Source organism: Diospyros lotus, chromosome 3 (assembly GCF_014633365.1).
Source record: "Diospyros lotus cultivar Yz01 chromosome 3, ASM1463336v1, whole genome shotgun sequence".
Lineage (NCBI taxonomy): Eukaryota > Viridiplantae > Streptophyta > Magnoliopsida > Ericales > Ebenaceae > Diospyros > Diospyros lotus.
Genome location: NC_068340.1, coordinates 3,870,784 through 3,895,514, shown reverse-complemented (window position 1 = coordinate 3,895,514; position 24,731 = coordinate 3,870,784). Strand labels below are relative to the sequence as shown.

General features: G+C 33.6%; 2 protein-coding genes across 2 annotated transcripts; one reads left to right on the top strand and one right to left on the bottom strand.

Moving 5' to 3' along the window:
* The first annotated feature begins 4,998 nt into the window (after positions 1 to 4,998).
* On the top strand, positions 4,999 to 5,955 carry LOC127796465 (uncharacterized). The gene has a single exon (XM_052328617.1). The coding sequence runs from the start codon at positions 5,217 to 5,219 to the stop codon at positions 5,715 to 5,717; it is 501 nt and encodes a 166-aa protein (XP_052184577.1). The 5' UTR covers positions 4,999 to 5,216; the 3' UTR covers positions 5,718 to 5,955.
* An 11,918-nt stretch (positions 5,956 to 17,873) lies between these two features.
* LOC127798299 (40S ribosomal protein S9-2-like) lies at positions 17,874 to 22,758 on the bottom strand. Its single transcript, XM_052331766.1, has 3 exons — positions 22,594 to 22,758; positions 21,167 to 21,548; positions 17,874 to 18,355 (listed from the first exon to the last, which is right to left on the bottom strand). Exons 1-3 carry the CDS (start codon positions 22,619 to 22,621, stop codon positions 18,172 to 18,174), a joined length of 594 nt encoding a protein of 197 aa, XP_052187726.1. The 5' UTR covers positions 22,622 to 22,758; the 3' UTR covers positions 17,874 to 18,171.
* Positions 22,759 to 24,731: the final 1,973 nt, after the last annotated feature.

Here is a 24,731-nt window from a genome sequence, read left to right as displayed (position 1 = left end):
TTTGAGTTTTTTTTATATATTTTTCTTAAAATGTATTTTTAAAAATAATAAAGATAATGCATTTTCATTATTTTAGAACGAAAACAAAAAATGACTTAAAAATAGTAAAGAAAATGTAACCTAAACAGCTTAAAAACTATTGAAAAAAAGATAACCCCCCGGCTTCCCTCCTCCATCCGTTGTTTTCCCTCCTTCTTGCAAGCTCGGTGCCTCAAATGAAAGGTGGACACTTTTTTTAAGTCCATGGGAAAGGGAGGATCGAGGTTAACTATTTGCCAGTGGTTTTGCTACGTCGCTAGCTAGACTTGGGACTGAAGTGATGATCATGTATTTAATTCTATTCTGATGGTCAATCAATATTGTTAAGGACTTTTGAGTTGGGGTAGTTTGGGTATTTTGCAATAGTCTTGTGGATGATTGAGAGGTCCTCGTCCTCGATCTCTCTCTACGAAAGGCGATCCTCCTCTCTAATGATTTTATAACACGAGACTTTGTTTTGGGATTTCACATAAATACCATATTTTATGGGTGGAGGGTGAGGCATCCATCCATGCATGCATATCCGGAAGTAGCTGTAGCTGATACATGCATGAGTATTGAACATTGAGGCTTTAATTGGCAATGTCTAGTAGCTAGCCAACCGTATGTGAGAAGCTACTTATTAGCAAGGTGGAGAGACAGCTCAAGGAAACATCACAACATTCAACAAGTGGTGGTGGGTAAGAGAGATGGATGGAAGAAGACATATGAGACTTGAGATTAATTAGGCAGGCAGGCAGGCAGGCAGGCTAGGGGTGTAAGCAGCACGTGCCTTGCACTTTCAGATGCCACTACTCCAATTGGCACATGCTAATGCGCCTACTTACTCGACCCCCCGCCCCACCCCTTTATTTCTTCTCTTGTTTAATTATCAGTTCATCAGTACTTCTACATTGGATTCCATCCGACATGTAATGCACAAGAAGCTTGTTCTGTCCCAGATTAGTTGGCCACGCACTTTGGACCGACTTATTATTTCCCTTTCATGATTTTTGGGTCCTAATTAAAGCTTACATATCGTGCCTACTCATTCCATTTCATGGGTGTATGTTTCCTAATACACATATATATGCTAGCTAGCTAGTATTGTATATTTTTGCCCAATTATTGTCACATGTTTATAACCGGATTGGCTATGACTTTTCAATTGGTGATCATCAATTTGGTGACTTGATGCTTTTTAAGACCATGATAAGCACGAGATATTATAATTTAGTGGGTTGTATTTGCGATTTTCAAATTATAATTTAGTAATCGATAATAAGCATGAGATATTAATTAAGTTTCAATTTTTAAATGGTCAAATTTATGTTTTTATTTATGTACTTTTATGTTTGTTCGTATGATTACTTAAATTTTTTATTATTTCGATCATTCCCTTAGATCATGTATTTTCAAATCAATTGTATACTTAATCAGAATTGAATTAAAGAGTGCAACACACGTGCACTAAAATATCTAAATTACTCTTGTTGTCGAATCTTTATTTTTTCTTTGATGGCCGACAATAATTGGGATGTACGAAATTGAGAAGAAAATGAGTTAGGATGAAAGAGATTCACAAGGACGAGGAATTAATGAAGGTGGTGGGTGGCAACGAGACTAGGTGAGCGGTGGGGAAGAACAAGAAGCGGGGAAGGCATAAAGCATGAAGCAAAGCAAAGCAGCGCAGCTTAATTATTCCCCTTTTTTCTGCTACATTGGATTCCTTACACACATCACATGAACCCTAGCTAATGGCTTATATTACTCAGCTTTGCTCCTTAATTTCTTAGTCACACTCACAGGTTAATTAATTTAAGGGGAAGCCGACAAGCAGCGTAAGCTATGGATTGCGTGTTTTCTTACTTAAGAACACATTCAACTTAGATCTTAATTATTTAATCATCAATAATTATATAATAAATAATGTTAATTCGGCTGGGCAGGCAGGTCAGGTGTTAGCTTATAGATCTCCCCATTTCATACGTTTATGTTTCATAAATTAAATTTAATTTTTCTTAGCCGGCCTGCATGAACCACCCCCCCACCAATCATCTTTCTTGAATTAATTAGAAAAATCATCCTACCCTTAACACCTTTGAAAGAAAAATATATATGCATCATGATCATAATTAAAATGACAATCCCTATGGTTATAGACCATTATAATGATCTTTTTTCCTTCCTCGTTTCTGCATAAAAAGTTTATAATTATTTCGATTGTGACTCTTGTATAAAGATATTTTATTTTTAAAGTATCACTTAAGGTAGCGTTTGTTACAATGACCAAGATAAGAAAGTATTAAGATAAGGTCGAAATACTTTTCGAACCAAAATATAGAATGGTCAAAATAAGGCTGAGAAGCATTTCAAGATTTTTATTAAATTGTTTATTAAATTTTTTAAAATGCATTAAAGGACACAAGCGTCATTTTTTTTTTATCTATCTGGACCAAGATATGCTTATCTTGAGAGGGGAGAGAAAAACATATTTTGAAAAATCAAGATAAAAAGTCACGTGACTTACTTTCTAAGAGTTACTAAATAAGTTTAACAAACATATTAGAAAAGATAAATATTCGGAATATTTCTTATATCTGACATTTTTCATTCTATATTTTGATTAACAAATACTATCTTAGAAAACATATAATTAATTATGAGATATATGGTAAGCATGTCTTTGTTTGTTTCATAAAAATATTATCTGAACACTCAAGTTTTGACACTTGTATTAGGACGTTTTCATTAAAAAAAAATCACCATTAAAATATGAATAATGTTATTCACCTTCAGTACAGATGAATAGCGATAATGTGTCAGCCCATATGGAGAGAAATGTGTGAAGTTTGGTTATTGGGCACATTTTCATCTTCCCTAATGATTTTCAAATTTTGATTATTAAGCGTTTTTTTATCTTTTTCAAACAAACACTTTTTTCCACATAGATTGTCACATCATCCTTATTTATCTCTACTAGAAAAATAGTATTACTCTTAAAACATGGGATTAAAGAAAGGAAAAGAATAGAAAAAAAAAAAAGATCCCTCTAGAGTTTGGATCAATATCTAGGGTTTTGTCTTTTCAAAGGGAAGGCATCGAGAGGGTGAAGCAAAACCTTGGGGGGGGGGGGGGGGGGGGGGGGGGGGGGGGGGGGCTAATGAACGTTAATTAATTAGGGTTGAAGATCATATATTATATTTAGGTGCATCTTCCTGAGTCATTTTGGACTTACTTTCGAGGGTTCTTCAATCCCACCCACCCTCCCTGTGGTCTGCATCTTTATATTCATAATTAATTAAAAATTAATAATTAAATGCCTTGATAGATCAACTTGGACTGCCTCTTGTGATCTTAATGATGATTATTAATTAATTAATTAATTTCTTTCAATGTGAAGTAAGTAATTATAAATGGTTTTAGATCACCCACACGGTCAACCTGCTGTATATTATTTATTCCAATACTTGCCATATAAAATGACGTGTGAAGAGTAATATTGTTTGAAAAAAATAAATTATAAATAAAAATTTTATTTCATCGTATAAAATAAAAAATCGAACTCATAATTTATTAATGCGAATCTCAATTTATCGTGATATAACTACTCGACATTAACACGTGACTCAAGATCATTCTACCAATTGCTTTCATATTTTAACTTTTAGATTCCCTTATTAATTAATCACTTCTTTCTTTCACAATTATAATAATTAAATTGCCTCAACCCATCCATGATATTATCATATGGCATGGTCAAACGTTGTGAACATAGATAGAGGTTGCCCCATCGGCTCGCTAATGGTAGCTCTGCATCCGACGGTCAGAAGGGTGTGATTCTGCATCTCTACCGTCCGTTTCTTTTTTTTTTTTTTTTTTTTTTGGCATGAACTAACTGCCAACGGTCAACCTTCCCATCTGCCCCATCCGATGATGGGTTTGGTTACGCCGAAAAGACAAAACTACCCCTCACCGACTCTTTTCTTCCATATATCTCCTTGTGTAATTTAATGGTTAGGTCAGGCATGCCGTCGCATCACACACTCTCCCAAGCCAAAATCTCTATTTTAACCCTCTCAATTTGGTTATTTTCTTTATATATATTATATATTCGCGTGTATAATTAAAGAGCCGGTGATGCGTCATGTGTGAGTAACTTTTTAATATTTTAACTATTAAATGCTTCATAATTTACCTAAATAAAATGAAAGTTGTTAAAAAATATTTATTTATTTATAAAATTATTTGACAATTATACTAACTTTTATTAAAAATAATACTAATTATTATTATTATTATAAATACATATTATTAAATATTATATACTTTCTAGAACTGGGGGCACAAATGAAATTAAATTTTTTACCAAATAAGGAACGAAATGATGACAAGGGAAGGCCTATTTTATTGATTAGAGTTATTATAAAAATTATAAAAGATAAATGTGCATTGGATGCAGCGTACTGGAGACAAAAATAAATAAAGAAGAGAGAGAGAGAGAAAGAGGAACCAATCGTACAACAGGCCGCCACCGGTCAGAGTCAGTCCGGCCCTCTCTCTCTCTGTCTCTCTCTCTCTCTGTGTTTAAAGCTTTTAAAGGACAACTTTCACTTTTCCTTTCTATTCTCTCTATCTTCTTCTTTTTCTATACTTTTGTCATTTTCTTTCCCAGTCATGATACCCTCACCGGCCTGTCTATCTGTCTTTCATCCAAACAGAAACTTTTTTTAATTAAATTATTATTATTATTATTAATGGGTAATGTTGTTTAATCAAACGTAAATGGAGTTCCAACTTCCAAGTAAACCCTAGCCCACCCGTGACAGACAAGCTAACACTAACAGCAGCAGCAGCAGCAGCAGCACGGGAACGTACAAACCCTCTTAAAAGCTCCAACTTTTTTCTTTTTCTTTTTATGTGACTTAGTTAATTTCCTTCCTTTTGCCAAAGCATCTTCTCTCTCTCTCTCTCTCAAACTCTCTGCAACCCATTAAAATATTCTCCCTTTCCTTTTCTTTTCTTTTCTTTTCTTTTTCGTTGTAATTTTCCATCTCCACTCTTCACTCATTTTGACCGGAACTCGCTCTCTATATAACCCTTTCGGCTCCCTTCTCTCTCTTCATCTCAATCTCTTTACACTTCCGTATATATTATTGGTTTTCTCTCTCCTTTATCTATCTCTCTGTCTCTCTGTAATGGCGGAACCACCGTTGAAACGCCAGAGAGAAGAAGAGGACCCTAGTGTTGTTGGGGAAAGCGAAGACGACGACCCAAAGCGCCAGAAATCGTATAATCAGATCCTCTCTCTCCTGGAGGAGGAGGAGGATCATCAAGAGCCCAACCAGGAGTTCTCCTCCATATTCACTACTCTCGAACGAGAGCTCTCGTGCGACTCCTCCTCCACAGCCTTCGACAGTGCTTTCTCCGATGCTGGACCGGATATCGACGGTGGCCGGCGTGAGGGAGAGGACGAGGAAGACGAGGAGGAGAGAGAAAAGGTGATGAGACGCCTTTTGGAAGCTTCGGACGATGAACTGGGGATACCCAACTCCGATGGGGTGGCCGGCGTCGATGCCGCCGTGGCGGCAGTGGCCGACACCGACGAGGCGTTCTCGTTGTGTGATGGGTTGCTGTGGGAGTGGGAGGATGAGGCGGCGAACTACAATACGATGTTGCAGTCGGAACTTTTTCTCTAGGAAATGGGGGGGTTAGAGGCGAAATAGGGAATTATTGGGGGGGCTGGAACGGGAAAAGATGAAAAGATGGAGGCGTAGGTTAAAGGAAAAGGAGCAAGTGAATGCGTTTTTTGGGATTTCATTTTGGTCCCCTCTTCTTTTGTAAAATATCAGGGCGGTCCCCCCTTTTCCTCTTTTAGAATATATTGAAAAAGCGTAGAAGAAAGACAGGCTAATGAAACAAATTTATATTCCTTTATTCCATGTTTTTATCTTTATGCAACTGCAGGCTGATTTGGTACATTTATATCTATGAATTAAAAAATAAATAAATAAATTGTCTTAATCCTTCACCCGCAATTAATTAATTAATCTTACATCTTAAGCAGGATTACCGGATTTGGATTATAAATTAATCAACCTGCAACCATAAATAACAGAGTAATGTTCAATATAAAAATATAAATATTATATTTTTTATTATTCAATAAAAATGTCACACATTCATCTTCAATATAAATAAATAACATTATTCATAAATAACACACCAACTCTCTCTTCTTCTTCTTTTTTATCTTAATTATGTTGGATGTTAAAAATTAACTTTATTATGAATTTATATTTGAACTTGTCACGCACGGGACATCTATTAAGGTGTTAAAACTTTTTAGGAGTGCCTTTTATAACTTATAATTGAATTATCTAGTCGATCTCTATTAAGGGTTAAAGCTTATTTAGGGGTGTCTTGATAACTTATAATTGAATTATCTAGTCCATATATATAGTTTGTGGGTAATTTAAAGAGTAACTAATTATAAGATCTTAATTATGAAAAAAAAAATTAAATGTCGAAGATGCAAATGGTCAAGCAATGTTCAATGAAATAATGATATTCTATGATGGCCATATCATTAATTTATTTATGTATTAAACTCATAACCAAGTAGTCAATCAACATTGAGACTTAACAGATAAGCAATTGAGAGGCTTTAAATATACAGTCACTACCACCATGGCCTAGTGTTTTCTTTTTAACTTGACAACATCAATTGGTTCTAACCAATATTTTAAAAATCGGATAGGAGAGTGAACTATTCTCTTAATTGGGTCACGGGTCAGTTAGTCAGATCAGTTAGACTGGAGTGGTCCGACCAGATGATGTCATATATATATTTTATAATTAAATATATATTTTAATATATATTTGAAATACTAATATTCTATATATTATTATGAGAAATGCTATTATTAATTAATATATAACTAATATTTTATATATAATTGTTATATATGTTATTAAAAAATTAATTAAGAATTAAAAATTTAAAAATAAGTGAGGTGAAAAAAATCGAGGTGAACCCGATTCCCAATTTACCAGTTCGATCGGATTTTGACCAAATTGAAGGAGATTTGAATTTTTATGTCAAATCGGATCGGATAAGCTACCGGTTCTTGATTAAACCAGTTCGATCGGCCGATCTAGTCCGATTTTTAAAACAATGGTTCTAACACCATCAAATGAAACTGATGTCCATTAAAAGGGTGGGGTATTAAACTTACACTAAATACTGAGAATCCTAATTCATGAGATTGAGAAAAATTGCTTAAGAGTTAAAGACAATGGAAAGGGGGAGGGAAAGATAGAGAGGAAACAAAACAATCCTTAAATAGAGATTAAATTATAATTGTCAAACAACACCTAATAACATGACTATTATTAGGTTATTAGATTAAGGGGAGGTGCGTTGGGTATTATGATTTGGTGAAATTATATTTTAAGACCCTCAAGATTCAACATGTACATGTATTTTGATATATTAAAAATGATAAAAGATCCTTTACTATTAAAAAATTTAATTGAAAAGTCTATTATACACTTATAGAAAATTTCCCTTCTCCTCGCTTTCTTTCTCGTCTTAGAACTTTTCACCCATATTTCTTTCTTTCTCTATTCATCTTTATGTTTAATTGATGGATTAGCTTGGGGTGTTGGTAGGGTTAAAATTTAAAGATGGTAGAAAATCGACTTGAAAAAAAGAGAGAAATCAAAGGGATAAGGAAAGAATCAAGGAGATTGAGAGGGACTGATATCACGGAAGAGATGTAGAGAGAAACAAAGATAAAGAAATTAGTGTCCAAATAACTTAGATATAAGAGAAAAAATAGTGAGTAGTAATGATTATAGGCTCACAATAATAATTAATTTAAAAAAATCTAAATAATTAAAAGTCGAGTTTAGTAATAACTTATGACGCTAGTAATAGCCAAAGGTGATGACTAGTCGAAGACATGATTGCTGGTGGCAAAGCGACAATAAAAAAGAGAAAGAAATAGAGAAAAGGTGATGATGGTAAAGAAAAAAAAAAGAAAAAGATGAATGTGATGGTGCCCTCATGAAATACACATGCCTTCTCTTTTCCAAAAACCCCACTTGGTTCCCCCACTAGATCCAATGATTGTTGGATCTTTGGCTTTGGAGTTCTAGAGATTAGTTGTGATGGTGGGGAAAAAGAATCTTGTCTAATCGTTATATTCGTTGAAGATCTTATTTAATCGTCATACTCGTTGAAGATTATTTTTGTTTCAAAAATATTGAGAGAGAAATAAAAGGGTATTTTTAATATTTTATAAAATTTAAAATCTATTTAGTTAGGTATGATGAATAAAATTAAGAGGGGTTGGTTGTTATTTTTTAAAAATATTTATTTATTTTGTTACTAAATTTTCTAATTTAACTACGATGATGATTTAAGAACGAATAAGATGGAGACACGCAACCAGTAGGTGTCCGTGAACCGGACGATGATGATGCTATATGTACGTCGCTGTCGGGGGAGGCCGTGGCGCAGACGCATCCTGCTAAAATAAGCCGGGGGGGTTAATGAGGATAGGATAAGGGTGGGACCCGCGATCATGAGATACTGACGCAGCAATGCGCTGTCCGCCATGTCCACACATGTGACCTATTCATTATTATTATTATTATTATTATTATTATTAGAGTCTCCAATCTAAAAACCGCCAATTCCGTCAAATCAAAGTCGCTTAAACTCCCGTTTCACGTTTTTTATTACGCAACCCTTCCCCACTCCACTCCACCGTTCTAATTATATAAATAATAATAAATTCTTTTTTAGTTTAAATTTGTTATTTAGTAATTTCATTATGGTTTTTAATTTAAGTGCATACTATAATTTCTATTATATTATGTGTCTAATTAATTTTATTTTATTTTATTTTATAACGTGAATGTTATATTATGAAATCATAAAACTCTTTAAATTAATGTCACACGTGTAATTAAATTAAAAAGTTCATTAATTTTTATATTAAACTTAATATGCTTTATATTTGGTTGTAAATTATATTAAATTTTTTGAAATTATCGTTCTTTCGCAATCTCTCGTCCTTCGTGCTCTGAATTTCGATAGAAAACATAAATTATAGGCTGACTTTTGGTCCTTGGCTAAGATAAATATCGAATTCGTAAACTATTAATATTAATCTTAACGTATCACTTATCCATCAGTTAACTTATGTCATAAAACTTCAATTAAACTCCTTACTTAAGCTTTGAACCAAATCATGGACGGGGAGTGTCATCTAAGTTCATATTTAATTTTTTTTATTTATACATTAAAGTATAAGAATTAAAGTAAATTAAAAAAATAAATATATGAATATAATTAAAATAACAAAAAAATTAAATAATAATACAAAAAAAATATAAACATACAGAGACAAAAATATGGATTAGACCCTCAACCCACCTTTATTGTTTGCAATTTGTTTACAACCGTATATCCAATTAATCTTTTATTAAATTTTAAATGAAATAATTTATTTATTTATTTTTTTTAAAAAAAAATACACAGTTTGGATAACGAAAGATATGGGATGTATGATAGGGAGGGAGGGAGGGAGGGAGTTAGCTAGAAGAAGAGGATGGGGCCATGGATATGTATGTATGTGGATGATGGGGACATGTGTTAATAACATCCAGGGAAAGTGTGGTTGGCCTAACAACGCCACTACCTTTATGCCATATCTCTACTCTACTCTCTAGAACAACCCTGCGGGGCCCACACCCCGGACGGAAGGAAGTATGCATCATCTCCCTACATAATTGAGATACCCACCCATCATGACCCATCGATCCACCACCATGCGTGAATGTATATCTTATCTTATACATATCTTATGATGCATGGATGACATTTTCATGGAGGATAAGAATATCATAAGATTGTGTGAAAAATAAAGCGTACACGCCCTAGCTAGAAGGAGAGAGAGAGAGAGAGAGAAGAAACAGAGAGGAGAGGTGGTGGCATCGGCGGTGGCGGGCGGACAACAGAAAAGACAAAGGCCTGACTGAACCAAAACAGCAACAATCTGTGAATGAAGCTGAAGCTGAAGCAGAAGCAGAGGCGCCCACACCACACCACACAGTCGCTACAGCCCAAATTTAGAAGATTTTACTTTGCTACATTACTTTAGTTCATGGTTCAGTTCAGCAAATGAACGTTGAATATTATCATTATGGTTCTAGCGACTGAAGAACATGACGTGCCTTGTTTGTTGCTTTGAAATATGAACATCTTCTTAATTTGGCTGCATTATTAATTAGACTAGGAAATTATGACGTGTAAATTATATATATATATATACACGCTTTAATTACAACACTAATTAGTAGTGAAAATGTACATCTATTAAGAGAAAACATGTGGTGTTCGAGAGATAAACATCGTCGCAGAATAAGAGTATAGTAGAATATGACAAAAATAATGATACCTGATAAAAGATGCTTAATCACAAGAGATATGATATTCGGAAGACCATAAAGAAATATTAAAAATGAAAATGATAAAATGTGTCGCCATGTTTTAGTGAAAATATGTTCGAATTTAAGAAAAATTGGGTACGATGGCTATAGAAAAATTAATCAGGTGATTGAGAATACTAACGGATAAAGAAAAAAAAAAGAAAATAGTTAAGGATTTTAGAAGAAGATCATTTAATTTGATGACTTAACTCCTTTCTCAAAAAAATAAAAAATATTCTATAACTATTTAGTCAATTAAATAGTATTTCTAGTCTACTAATTTGGCTTTATTAAATACATTAAGGTACACTGGAGTTATTTGGTTGACGAAAGAGTTACTTTTGATCGACTAGATTAGGTGCCTAAAAAGATGATATATTTTATCTCTTTTAATCAACTAAAACTATTCATTTGGTCGACTTAATTCGTAAAGAAAAATTAGTTTTGATTTTGAAAACATTTGATCAACTAAGTATGTTGTTTTGGCCGACTAGATCGGTTCTTAAAAGGGTGTCTAAAATCTTTTAAAGGAATTTGATGGACTAAAATTCAATTGTTTTCAAACAAAAATAACTCACTACCTACCTTTGATCTACTAATCATCATTTTAACTAATAATATTTTATACATCTTTAGTCAATCAAATTAAAACATTGGTCGCCCAAACAATAATTAATTTAATATATATATATATAAATATTAGACACTTTAAACGGTACCATATTTGCTTATATAAATCGTTATCAATTTTCATTTTATTAATTAAAGGGTACGATATTTGCTTATAATTCGTTTTAGAGATTAGGGCACGCTTTGAAGGACATCTTTTTACAAATAATAATAGTACTAGTACTAGGAATAGTAATAGTAAAAGTAAAATTAAAATGCCATCTCAGTTGTCACATTATTTTATCAGAAAAATTGTACCAAAAACCAAAGTGAGATGTGAGTGTATACTAATACTACTCTCTATAGGCGAAGAATAAGACTTGGAAGAAAAAACAAAAAGCTGAAAACTAAAGGGCCGTGCCGTCCCCGCAAACCGCAATGCCCCTTTTAATGCCCTTTCATTCAATCTTTTTCCTTCACAACTATTGAATTTGACCCTAGTGATATATTTTAATTTTAGGGAGCCCTTTCTACTAATATATGATTATTATATAATTATTAAAAATTTATTTCTCTATTATATAAATTCTCAATTAAGACCGTCACTTTCTTTCTTACAATTTACAGGCCTCTACTCAAATTAGATAATTAAACTGTGTCAGATAAGATCGAGTCAAAGATCTACATCTGTAGTTCTTCATGTAATAAAGCGATACCTATCGCATTGTTCAAGATTTGAATATATAGTCTTGACATATTCAACACCTAAATCTTATCCGATCAACCACTTGAATTACTTCAAAAGGGTTTATCGTTCCTTAATTTTGGTTTCCAATTTACAAAGCTTAATATGTGGGGTGGGGTTATGGCTTCACTTTCATGTCATGAAGGTAAAGGTCACCAGGCATATGTGAATTGATTTATTTGGGTCATGATTCTTTGCAAAGACCCACCAAGGCATATTTCTTTTCCTATCGCTCTCTCAAATCAATTTTAATTTGTCTTTCATTTTGCTTTTCCCCTTTATTGGTGGTGATGGACTACACGATTCTAATAACACTTCCTTTGACAACACAAATTTTTACCTAATTGGTTGAGGAATTCAATTTTAATTTCTATGGCAACCAACCACCTAATTGGTTGGAATTCAATTTTAATTTATGTGGCAACCAACCACCTCATTGGTTGAACAATATATATATATATATATGGATAGATATTGATTTGTACTTGACCACTAAAAGGACTTGGAAAACTAGTCCCTTGTGTGACAAACTCTCAAGAAACCCCTTGGTGAATCCGCCTCATGAAAGAAGAGTCGAGAGACCTCTCGATCATTTAAAAATATATCTTTTGGGGTATTTCCACACCAGAGCGTCAAGGTCAGTCTAAGGGTCACTTGGGCCCTAGGCTATAATAAGTTTTGGGACTCTTTATAAAATGATAAAAATTATTTAATATTTGAATAATACAATTTTTTGGAAATTCTAGGCATAGGTCTTAACCGGTCCTGCAGAGCGCAAACCCCTTCACTCCTCCTTCCCAAATAAAACTCGAAAGGCCAAAGCACCTTCCCAAGTTAGCACACCTCCCTACAAATAAAGAATCATATTTCTAAATGCAACAAGAGACAAATAATCATTTTACAGTAAACACTCTTTATAATTTTCACTATCTTCTTATTTCCAACAAAAATCTAACTTAACTATTAGAGGGTTTGTGTAGAATATATCCCACAGCCCCTATGAGTTTCTCTTTTTGTAGGATCTTGACAGTCGAAAACGATTCCCCAACATATAAATTTATTGTTGTATGCAAACAACAACAAAAATAAAAAAAATTGAGTACCCAATCAAATCAACTCTTAGTTACCTGGATCTAGTTGGTTGATCTTTAATATGTATTTGTACTCAAGAGAAATGACATATTGCTAGCATCGGGTTTGCCCAAAGCAAGCTGGTAAGGGGGCCCATGATTAGGCCCACGCCCGATTTCTCACTATTATTCGCGTCAAGCAATTGTTATGTTACCCGACGCAAGTAACATAACAATTCTCTCATAATCAGACTCAGTCAAAACACAAACTATCTCAAAATTTATTTGAGATATTTCTCAACATATCTTCACTAAATTCCAAATATTCTTCTTGAAGGGAAAGATTTTTTATGACTGAAAGAGATGGACAAAGTGTCACATAGTTTCCACAATGAAACAAAATACAAACCTCCATTTCCATTCATGCCAAGTTTATTTCTCTCTCACTATAATATAATCATAAGCATATTTGACCAAAGAGATTAAAGGGAAAAAAAAAAGAAAAAAGACTCTAGTGGTGGCGGTATTCAACAAGAAAATGAATACTAACTTTGAAACAAAAGTATTAATTAGCTTGTCAAATCAAATAGCATGCTTGGAAATTTTCTCAATTACTTTTGGTGTTGGATTAGATATAATAATAAAATTTAGGTGTCCAAAAATTGTTCTAAATCTGTCAAGACTCTACAAACAAGAAAATAATCAGAGTACGTAGGACATTCCCAACGCAAATACTCTGATGACGCTACGAACGATCAAAGGACCTTGGGTATTCCCTATGCAAACTCAGAGGGCATTTTCAATTATGAGAATACCTTGCGAGAGACCTTCTTATGACTCTCTTAGAGCTCCTTTTAAGGGAGTCTATTAAGATTTTTTTGGAGACCTCTCTGAATTGAGAGGGTCTTTATAGCCAAACTGAGAGGGCTTCTGTAGGCGTTTTCATGAGATACTTTATTCTTATGCTTTATATTCAACTTTTAGACTTATCATTCATAAATTTCGTAATTTGATCAATATGTATCCATTAAACATATTCTTTTCTTTCACGTTTTTTTCTTTTCTCTTAAAGACCTCACCCTGAATTTTTCTTAGGATTACCTTTTGAAACTCTCATCAGAGTTTATTTGACTAAGTTTTAACTCACATGCACATCCATTTTTAAAATATATTTAGACTTTTTTTAAAAAAGAAAATATTAGTTGAAATTACCTTTTTGACCTGGTCTAGTCAAATAATAAATCCAATAATCCCCTAGAGATCACCATCATCATGCTGCTGGGCAATTGAATCCACTAAGAAAAGTGAGAGCATGATTAGAAATAGTATTAGTTTGGAGGCGAGAGTTAAACATAACGTGCTGCACATGTTTTGTGATCGAATCGACCGAAAACAAACGAATTAATACAGTGGCTCTAATTAAACAGCTAGCTAGCTGTGTTTGCAGCTGCTTTTCATGTTTAGTGTTTTTCATGCAGGGATAGGGATTGCTGCCAGTGGGATATTAGGTGAGTGGATGAGTTTGAAAAGCAAAGACTTGGGGGGACAAGATGAGCCAATTGATGGATGCTTTCACTGTTCAATGTAGGAAAAGTGAAGTTATATGGGGGGTTGTGTTTTTTGTTCTTATGATTGGGATTGCTAATGCTAAAAAGCACCTTAGCAACAGTTCTTCTAGGCAAAGTGGGCAGCAATGCAAGTTTCCTAGTAAAAGTGGGGAACAAACTGCTCTCTCATCATTGTTATTTTAATGGTTCGTATGGGTATGGGACCCCACTTGTATTTGAGAAAAAAGTGTCAAAAAGTTGGGTTGTGGGTTTGATTTTAATTTGTTTTAAAGTGTAGTATGGGCTACGTCTAATGTTTCGTGAAAAAGCAAAATAATCCCTTATTGTTGTTTAAGTTAGTTCTCTCCAATTAACTTCCAGACAGAATGGTTGGCCAAACTATGGCAGTTGATTTACAATTTGATTGTTGACTCTCTAATCTTTAAATTTTGATGATTGTTTGTTTGTTTCTATATATCAAAGTGAACATCACAGCTTACCGTGATGTGAAGTATTTTGTAATAAATAGCTCTCAAAGTTTGACCGCATGCTTGGCTTATTTAAGCTGTGGAAATCTCTAAGCGGCTATTTGATTGGTCGTATTTTTTCATCAAAAATATAGTTTTAATGATGTTTGATTAGCCATATTTTTTAAGTAATTTAAATTCTCATTTTTTCTCACTTGATGCCCAATTCTCACTTTTGTTGGAAAACCAATTCTTAGGGGAGGTTTGGAAAAGAAATTCCAAAAAAGAAGAAAAAGAAAAGTGAAAACACGAAGAAGAAGAAGAGGGGAAGCGCGGCCAGTAGTCGCAAGGAAGAGGGGAACGATCAGTGAAGATTGGCCATCGGCAGTTGCAGTGGCCATAGGTGATGGGCAACGAAGATGGCAACGGCAGCGATAGTCGCTACAACCGGTGCTGGCGAGGGTAGGGAGAGGCAGGAAAAAGAATTGGGTTTGGGATGGAGGGAGGGGGGGGGAGAGAGATAGATAGATGGGTAGCGAAGCTTACCACGAAGGCTTTGAAAGTGAGTTGGTCCTTCCATGGTGACACCTCTTTGGAGTCAAAAATCCGATCGACGGACGCCTCATCAACCTCATCTCCTTCCTCTGGCACCTTCTTATTCTCCAAGTCCTGATGGGAGAAGGCAGTGATGGCGACGATGCTTTCTCCAGCGATGGGAGAAGACAGGTTCTCCAAGTCTTGTGCTACTAGATCTCTCCATTCTCCAACAATGGGGGGAGGCAGGGCAAAGAACTGGGTTTAAGAGACCGGGGGAGAGAGAGAAAGATGGGAGGAGACGGGGTGGGTTTGGGAAGAAAATTGTATAAAAAATAAAATTACAATCAAACACTTTTAATTGATAATTTTCATGTAAATAAGTTCTAGGCAATTAAATTATTTAGAACTTATTTTCTTTCTATGCAAGTTTCATGCTTGCAATCAAACACACTCTACGAGAAAAGTAATTTCATCTTCGACAATGAAGTTAAAAATAAAAATAATTTATATTTATATTTACTTGTATTTATAAATTTTTATATTAAAAAATATATTTATAAAAAGACCCTTATTTGGCAATTCTTGAAAATACCCTGTTGATTGAAAAGCAGCTTCTGGGATTGCATGTCAAAAACGACCTAAAAATTAGCCTTTTGCTCCCCACATCTTTAAATTTTGATGATTGTTTGTTTGTTTCTATATATCAAAGTGAACATCACAGCTTACCGTGATGTGAAGTATTTTGTAATAAAAATAGCTCTCAAAATTTGACCGCATGCTTGGCTTATTTTAGCTCTGGAAATCTCTATTAATTGCACACAAATAATGAAACAGCCTCGTTCCATATTTTTAAAACGTAAAATATCAAAAAATATCTTAAATTATTTTGTAATTTTAAAAATATTTTAAGACTATTTTATAATATTAAAAATACGTTCCTAATTTAGAAGAAACATATTTCTATTTTACAATCATGTTAAATACGAAAGTAATTTCATCTCTCCACCATCAAATTAGAAATAGAAATAATTTATATTTATATTTACTTGTATTTATAAATTTTTTATATTAAAAACTATATTTATAAAAGACTCTATTTATGTCCCTTTCTCTTGCTGGCAATTCTTGAAAATACCCTCTTGAAAAGCAGCTTTTGGGATTGCAGGTCAAAAATGATCTAAAAATTAGGTAGTGATATCTTCGTATTTTAATTTTAAATTTTAAGTGTTTATTTTTAGATTTTTGAAAATATATTTTTTTTATCATTTTAAAAAAACAATTTTTTAAAATAAAAAACTAAAAAAAACGTCTACTTTGAGATTTTGAAAAATTATTTTTTATTTTTTATTTTTTTCTTCTTCTATTCTCCGACCTCTACATCTTCTCCGTCGTCAGCGACCATAGCTGGTAGGAAATTCACATGATCAAAATCTACTATTAGAAACTCCAAATCAAGGAGGTTAACATACACAAAAACGAGTCAAGTTTAATGATTGAACTTTCGTAGATCTAATTTTTAATTTTTGGCTAACACTTATATACTCACTGTTAGTCGCCACCGGCCACCGTGACCGGTGGTTTTCGGTGATCAGAGACAACCACCCGACACCCAAGGGCCCATCGACCAATATACCTAAAAATCAGCGAGATCCAACGGCCAAATCTCCTTAGATTTAATGACAACCAATAAGATCGAATGACGATTGAGAGAAGAAAGGTGAGAGGAAATGAGAGAGGAGACAATCAACAAGATCAAATGGCGCGGGGTGGTCAACGACAACTTGTGGCGATGACAAAGATTGTGGGTGCAGTTGACGACATGCGTGGCATGTATAAAAAACACCATTAGCTAGAGAGGACAGGAGGCAGTCATCAACAGCTTGCACGGCCAGTGGTTGGAGCAATCGATGGCGATGGCAGGCGTGGTCAACGGCTATGATAACAATGGCAATAGCAATCAACGGCTGAAAGAAGAGAAAATAGGAAAAATGAGAGGAGAGGAGAGATGCAAGACTACGAGATTGGGATTGGGGGTTTGGCATTTTGAATGTTTTGAATTTTCTTTACAAATTTTTTTTAAAAGTATGTTTTTAAAAACAATAAAGTAAATTCATTTTTAATGTTTTAAAAAATTAAAAACTCAAAAAGAATTAAAAAAAAACAAAGAGAACAGAGGATTAGGCTTTTGCTCCCCACATCTTTCCAGTGCATGTTATATCTCCTCCTAAAAATAATGAAAAATTAAAAATAAGCCGGATGCCATGAATCATCACTGTATTTAGCACTGCAGAGAAATTTAAAGCATCACACTTTAAACATCCAAAGGCCTTTTTATCTCACCGGGCCGCTGATTATTCTCAAGTGTTGACTGAATTACTTCAGCAAATAGCTAGCTAATAGTCATAGATATTGGTTTGGAGAACAATAATAATTGTCAGACTACACAATGATACGAACTCAAAATTTGGAACTCAAATATCCATAGACACATCTGGAAGATGTCTTAAGGCTATAAAATTTGGAAGAAACTGTGACTGTGAAGCTTCAATTAACACAAATAGAGACGATGAAACAGTAATTAACTGGCATAGATGCAAAAAACCACTAGGTAACAGTGTTAACACTTTCTTCTTCTAATACGGGCAGCCAAACTACTACATCATGAATGCAACTTCTTACTCCTCATCTTCTTCATCTCCATCCCCACCAGCAGCCTTCTTTGCAGCTGCCTTGGCGTTCTTTCGCTTGACTCTACCAGGACGGCCACCTCCAAAGGGGCTTGTCAGAGAGAAATCAATGTGCTTTTGTGAATCCACTCTCACCATGAAGGACGGCACATTGACCACCTGCCTCCCAACCCTGCAATATGCCACGACGATCATGTACATAACAAAATAACACAATAAAAATGATGCATCTCTATCACAACCGTTCACCAAACCATAAAACCTGGTTAATAATAGAAATTCAACATAGAGACTGAATTTTAATAAATTAGTATACTAGGAAGATGCCAAATAGTCACACCTATAGATCATTGTCCCATAATAATGGCCTGTTTGGTGTAATACTTCATTTTCATATGTCGAGGCATTAACCTTAATAATTTTATAAAAGTTCAAATTTGGTTGTAACAAAACACTATCTTTCCATTAAGATGGCATCAGTTGTCATTTGTTGTTTTAACATATTTCCATTCATCCATTTTCATTACTCTCTGAAACAAGGATAAAGTTTTTCCATTACTTTCTATCCTTTACTCTCCCAATTAAATAGAACATCTGTAGGATGTTTTCTTACAAACGTAAGGTTAGTGCTCCTCACAATAGCATGACCTTTTGGCCAACACAAATCAATTCTAATAGCATTCCTACTACTATCAATATTGTATTAAAATCTTAATTCTAAAAATTGCCAATAAAAAATAATATTATAATACAAAAATATATTATAAATATAAAATTGATTAATAATAAATAATTTATTTCACTATGATATTATAATTTAAAAATATCTAATAATCAAGTAAAATGATGGAAAATATTAATATTGTAAAAAGTAAAAATATTAACCACAAAAAGATCAGTATTATAAAATTTCTAAAACTATAGAAAAATAAAATTTATAATCAATATAGATTGTAATTTTAGTAATATCATAAGTATCATATTGGTAATATTAATCTCATAATATTATCAATCTAATTTATTCATAATTTATATAATAATATTACTTGTAGATTACTATCAACAAATATAATACTAGCAACCAAAAAAATATTGTACTGATAGGATTAATGTTATAAATAATATAAGCATTAATATTTTAATACTAAAAGCATATAAATAATAACAAGATATTACATTATATAAAAATTGGAGATTAAGTAAAAATGCCGGAGATGAAAAACTGAGTTTTTTTTGTAATTAAACCGCCCCCTGGGAGTTTCATTCAACAATAGAAAGGTTAAAAGGCATTTGACAAAGTTCCCTGTTTTTCTTTTTCATTGTCAATTTCTTTTATGGCTTTGGTTTTAGTTACAAAATAAAAACTTACATGTCACATGATAAACTTGGTTTGTATTTTGCTTTTAATTTTTTTTCCATTCTTACTCTTCTCCACCACTAATGGGAATTGCCTAGAAACTCCCATCGGAGTTGCTTAAATCCAAAGACTCCTGTTGGCCACAATGTTTCCAGTTGATAAGGAAAGGACGAAAAGAAAATGAACATGAAAACAAAACAAAAACTGTAAAAAAACTCTTTTGTTGCTTTCATTTTTTTCCAAAATTTCAAAAATTTCAAAGAAGAAAAAAAAACAATTAATTGGCATTACAAGTTTTCCTTTCCAAAGTAATGAAAATGAAAAGAGAACAGTAGAAATAGGATACCTAGAAAACAAGGTCTTAGGGTGTGTTTGATAGCATGGAAAGTCCATGGAAAATGTCCCATTCCAAGGAATTGGATTCCATTTTGTTGTTTGACACACTATATTTTCCATTTTGTTGTCTGACACACTATATTTTCCATGGAATTCAATTCCATGGTACAACCATTAAAACATGTTTTGGCCTCTTTTCCATGGAAAATTCCATCTAGGGGGAAGTGGTTTTTGTTTTCCATGCAAATTGAAAAATGTTTTCTTTTCCAACTAAATGCTATCAAACACACACTTGTGTATGTAAACATCAAACAAATTTCAACAAAAAACAAAACCTTGGGATTTGATTAAGCAAGCTATTAATCATCAAATACAAAACTCAGTAACTTGTGCACGCTTGTAGCAGTTACATGGGAGCATATGTGCTTTGTCTGAAAAGACATGCCTTACAGTAGAAAGAACATGGTTTTTCATCTCAAAGTGCCATAACCTTAAGAGATTTAACAACTTCCATAGTGCATTACTACATAAGCAAATGAAGATAAAACTTCTCTAAATCATGTCACTGTTAGGAAGGAGGAAAAACTAAAATCAAAGGAGAATCTTTCTTTATTTCATTTACTTAAAGGGGAAAAAATCTTCAACATGTACTCAAATTATCTTTCTCTGTAAAAGAAGGAAGATTGCCATTATATGCATACACCCTAAAAAAAGATTTAAAGGACAATTAGTAGCACATCTTCATGACAGTATACTCACAGGGAATGAACCAGTTGAACTGTGATTCATATTGTGATGTAGAAATTTAAATATAAATACTTTGACACCCTGTGTAGGCAGGAAATAAAGTCATATTTTAAGAATCAATAAAGGTGAATACTTTTACGGCAAAACACCAAGCATCTTCACTATAAAAGCATGTGATAGATATGAATATTTCCTTTTCTCATCAAATCATAATCTGGACATTCTTTATATTTACATTCAGATATTGCAAATATAACTTACAGTCTCAGAATAATTTTGAAAAGAGTTCAAAATCAAGTGTTGCAACCATAATATAGTAAGACACTAGGTAACACAATATGTAAAAAATTAGGAATAGTTGCAAAAAAATCAAAAAACTAAGAAAATATTTTTTGCCTACAATAATCCTGCACAATACATAGCAGCATTGAATTATGTAATAGCAATGTTCTAGATCATCATAGTCAGATTCAGATCAAACATACCCCAATAGAAAAATTGATTTAAATGCCACAAGCATATGCAAATGTCACAATAACATACCTGATATGCCTCTGTCTGATGAGCACCCTGGCGTGGTGAATTGATTTAGCCATACCCGTCTTGAACACAAGCGTTTGCAGGCGTCGCTCAAGGAAGTTCTCCACAGTAAGGGCTAAGACATAATCGAGCTTATTCTGGCTCTCATCAAGCAGACCATACCTGTTCATCCTCCTCAGAAGAGCTTCGCCCTCAAAAATCCTGCGGGGATTCTTCTCATCAAGGGTAAGAAGCATTCTTGCATTATTACGAATGCGGCTCAAAGCATATTGAACCCTCCAAAGCTCCCTCTTGCAGCGAAGCCCGTATTCTCCCACAAGCTTCAGTTCAGCATCTAATCGCTCCTTCTCATAGGGGCGACGGGGTTTCTTGAAAGTTTTCCCATCTAAAAACCAGTGGCAGAACTTTTAGCTAATAAATCCAGGACGGAAAATCAAAACCCTCCATACAAATATACTAGCTGAAACAAATGTCAATGAGCACTTACAGAAATACTAATGCTAACATTTGATTTCAGATATTAGAAAGGGGGAACTTTATTTACGTACTCATTTTTCCAAGCAAGCAAACAAAAAATTCTTTTAAACCAGTAACTGTTGATTAACTCAGTTCCCTAATGAACCAAAATGCAGGAAACCTTGGCGACTGTTTAGTTGTACAAAATATTTCTAATTTCTCAGCTCCAATTTTCTATTGATTGAATCTCCAATCAAAAAACAAAAAACTCAATTTTCTAATTTTTCAACAATATAATATGAATTGGAGAACATAAAAAAGATGTTTTCTAAATTTTCTGGAAATGAATGCTATTGCTTTTTGAAACATAAAATGTTAAAGTATGTTTACTTGTAAAATTGGAGTTGAAAAATTAAAAAATGACAGGCCCTTAGCTTCTACATTTTTATCATCATTTTCTATTGCTTCCTTTTCCCTTTTCCTTTTTCTAGCACAAATCCAAGACCCAAAACCATTGTTAACGCATATTTTTTATGGCTCAAGAAACTGAGGAACCCATCTGTCGGACCAATTCCAGGTACAAAGTAAAATCAACCAGATCATTGTCTAATATAGCTAAGTTTAAAGACAAACTATACTCAGTTCACAAATAAAGGCAGTAAGTTTCAAAAATCAGTTTCCTCCCTAATTTTTCTTATGCTTGTTCAGAAAAGAAACAGATAATATTACCAGATTCGCAGAAGCCTATAATAGATTACGCCGTAATGATTTTATACAAAAATACATAATAAGGTTTCCTGTAGCTGGAATTGTATTGCAGTGAAAAAATCATGCATTACGCCAAAAGTGTAACCAATTGATTTCAGTGTCTTACGTGTGCTTAACACAAATAACGGATCAGATCATGTACACAACCAAATACATACATACAAACATGGTTTCGGTACATATATTCTTGTATAGAGAAAACTTACAGTTCCGGTAATAGGAAACGTGCACCATGCTTGAACGCCCACCAGTACGACGATCGGATCTCCGGCAGGCGATGAAAATCAGAAAAGGGAACGCAGGAGACAAAGGGTTTGAGATGAGAGCATTAGATTTATATAGCTCGTCGATCAAAACCCTAGGCGTAACTGGCCCAAAGAACCATTGGGCCAAAAGAGAGACATTGGCCCATTTACCACTGGATTTCAGGTGAAACTTAAGCACCAACTAAAAATTTGTTGACCCAACTTATATTATCTGCTTTATTTTTAAAATATATATATATATTTGAATTTTTAATATATATATATTTGATTTTTAATATATATTTGATTCAAATATATATATTTGAATTTTTAATATATTAATATTTATTCTTTCTTCTATTATTTAAGAAAATATTTATCTCAGTGTCTGTCAATTATTTTGAAGAGATAATAAATAAATTAAAATTTAAACAAAAAAACTAATCCCATAACTAACATCTTTTTGGTAATTATCTCAAAATAAACCTCATCTTCAATTAAAAATTTAAAACCAAATCCAAAAAAAATTAAAATAGTTAGTGTGTGGCAACACACTAAAAAAATAAAGAAAAAAAATAAGTGAGATATTATAATAAATTTAAAATATTTAAATAAAAAGCTAATCCCCAAATCAATATTATGCTTGCTAGTTGCATTCTATGTAGGGGTGAGCAGTGGTCCGGTTAGACCGAACTAACTAAGTCGAACCGACCAAATTCGTGGGTTCAGTTCGATTTTTTTTATGAAATAATTTAGTTTGATTAATTCGATTCAATTTTTTTTATGAGACGGTTCAGTTCGATTTGCAATACTTCAAACTTTCAATTATTCGATTAACCGAACTAACCGTGTGAGGTTAGCATAACCGCCCCCCTCCAAAACACATAACCCACACGACCGACACAGACACTCACACTCCCCCATCTCGCTCTTTCTCTATCTCCTTCTACCCTTGCTTGCGAGTTCGTGTGCTGAGGCATAACCGCACCCCCTATTCTCTCTTTCACACACAGGCAAGACTCTGAGATCGATTCGAACCCTAACCCTCACCCAACCGAATCGAACCTTAACCCTCATCCCACCATCCATCGCATTCGTTTCTTCTTTTCCTTGTGCTTGGACGATCGACGAGGGCTATTCCAAGATCTGGGCCATGGTGGCAGCACTAGCAGTGGTGGCTGCCAAAGTAGCGGAGGGGCAATCAGCGACGACGACGTGCGCTTCAAAACTCGTCGACCGGGCGCTTTTTTTCTTTCCAAGCGCTACAAGATCACGGCAACCTCAACTCTTGCGTCAAAGACTCAAAGGTACACGTATTTCTGATTCAGTGATTCTTGTTCACTTGTTCTAGAAAATTTCGATTGTGAAACTCTGGCTATTTCCGATTCTTGTTCATTTGTTTTGGAAATTTTGATAGGGACTGGAAAATCGTTTTGGTTTCATGTTCGGTTATACTAGATGTTGGTCTTTTAGGGTATAGCCACTCAAGAGCGGGGTGAATTGAGTGATTAAAATTTTTCTCAATTTTAATAAATATTCTTAATTAATAATTTTATTAAAAAAATATATTTGATAAATATAATAAATTATATTTGAGATTAATAATAAATGTAACCCACAAGATATAACAAAAATAAATACAATGAGGCACAACACAATTTATAATGATTCGGTATTTCCACACACACCTAATCCACTCTCTCAAGGTCTAACCACCATTGAGGTTCCACTAAATCAAAATCACCAAGATTTTCACCCTACCTTACCTTGGAAACTAAATACACACTTAGATTACAATGAGTTCTAGGAAAATCACAAACACCAAGGTTTTCTCCCTATTTTACATTGGAAACTAGATTCGCCTAGATTTTAACGGTTTTAAGAAACCTATACAATCCACGATGATAATTTAATTGTTCACAAATAATTGTATACACTTGAACACAAATAAGCAATTAAGCACAAAATATACAAAGCAATAATATTTAAATAAATAAACGATGACCTCAGTTTAAATGGAGAATATCGGATTCAGCTTTGTGATTTTTTTTTCTCCTCTTGCCTTGTGACTCTTCGGTGGATGAACAATGAATCTTTGA

Excerpts from the sequence above, each read along its gene's own strand:
- LOC127796465 (XM_052328617.1), top strand. The coding sequence starts at position 5,217 with ATGGCGGAACCACCGTTGAAACGCCAGAGAGAAGAAGAGGACCCTAGT.
- LOC127798299 (XM_052331766.1), bottom strand. The coding sequence starts at position 22,621 with ATGGTGCACGTTTCCTATTACCGGAACT. Across the intron at positions 21,549-22,593 it reads CGTTTCCTATTACCGGAACT|ATGGGAAAACTTTCAAGAAA; the intron begins GTAAGTTTTCTC and ends ACTGGTTTTTAG. Across the intron at positions 18,356-21,166 it reads ATCAGACAGAGGCATATCAG|GGTTGGGAGGCAGGTGGTCA; the intron begins GTATGTTATTGT and ends GGCATATTGCAG.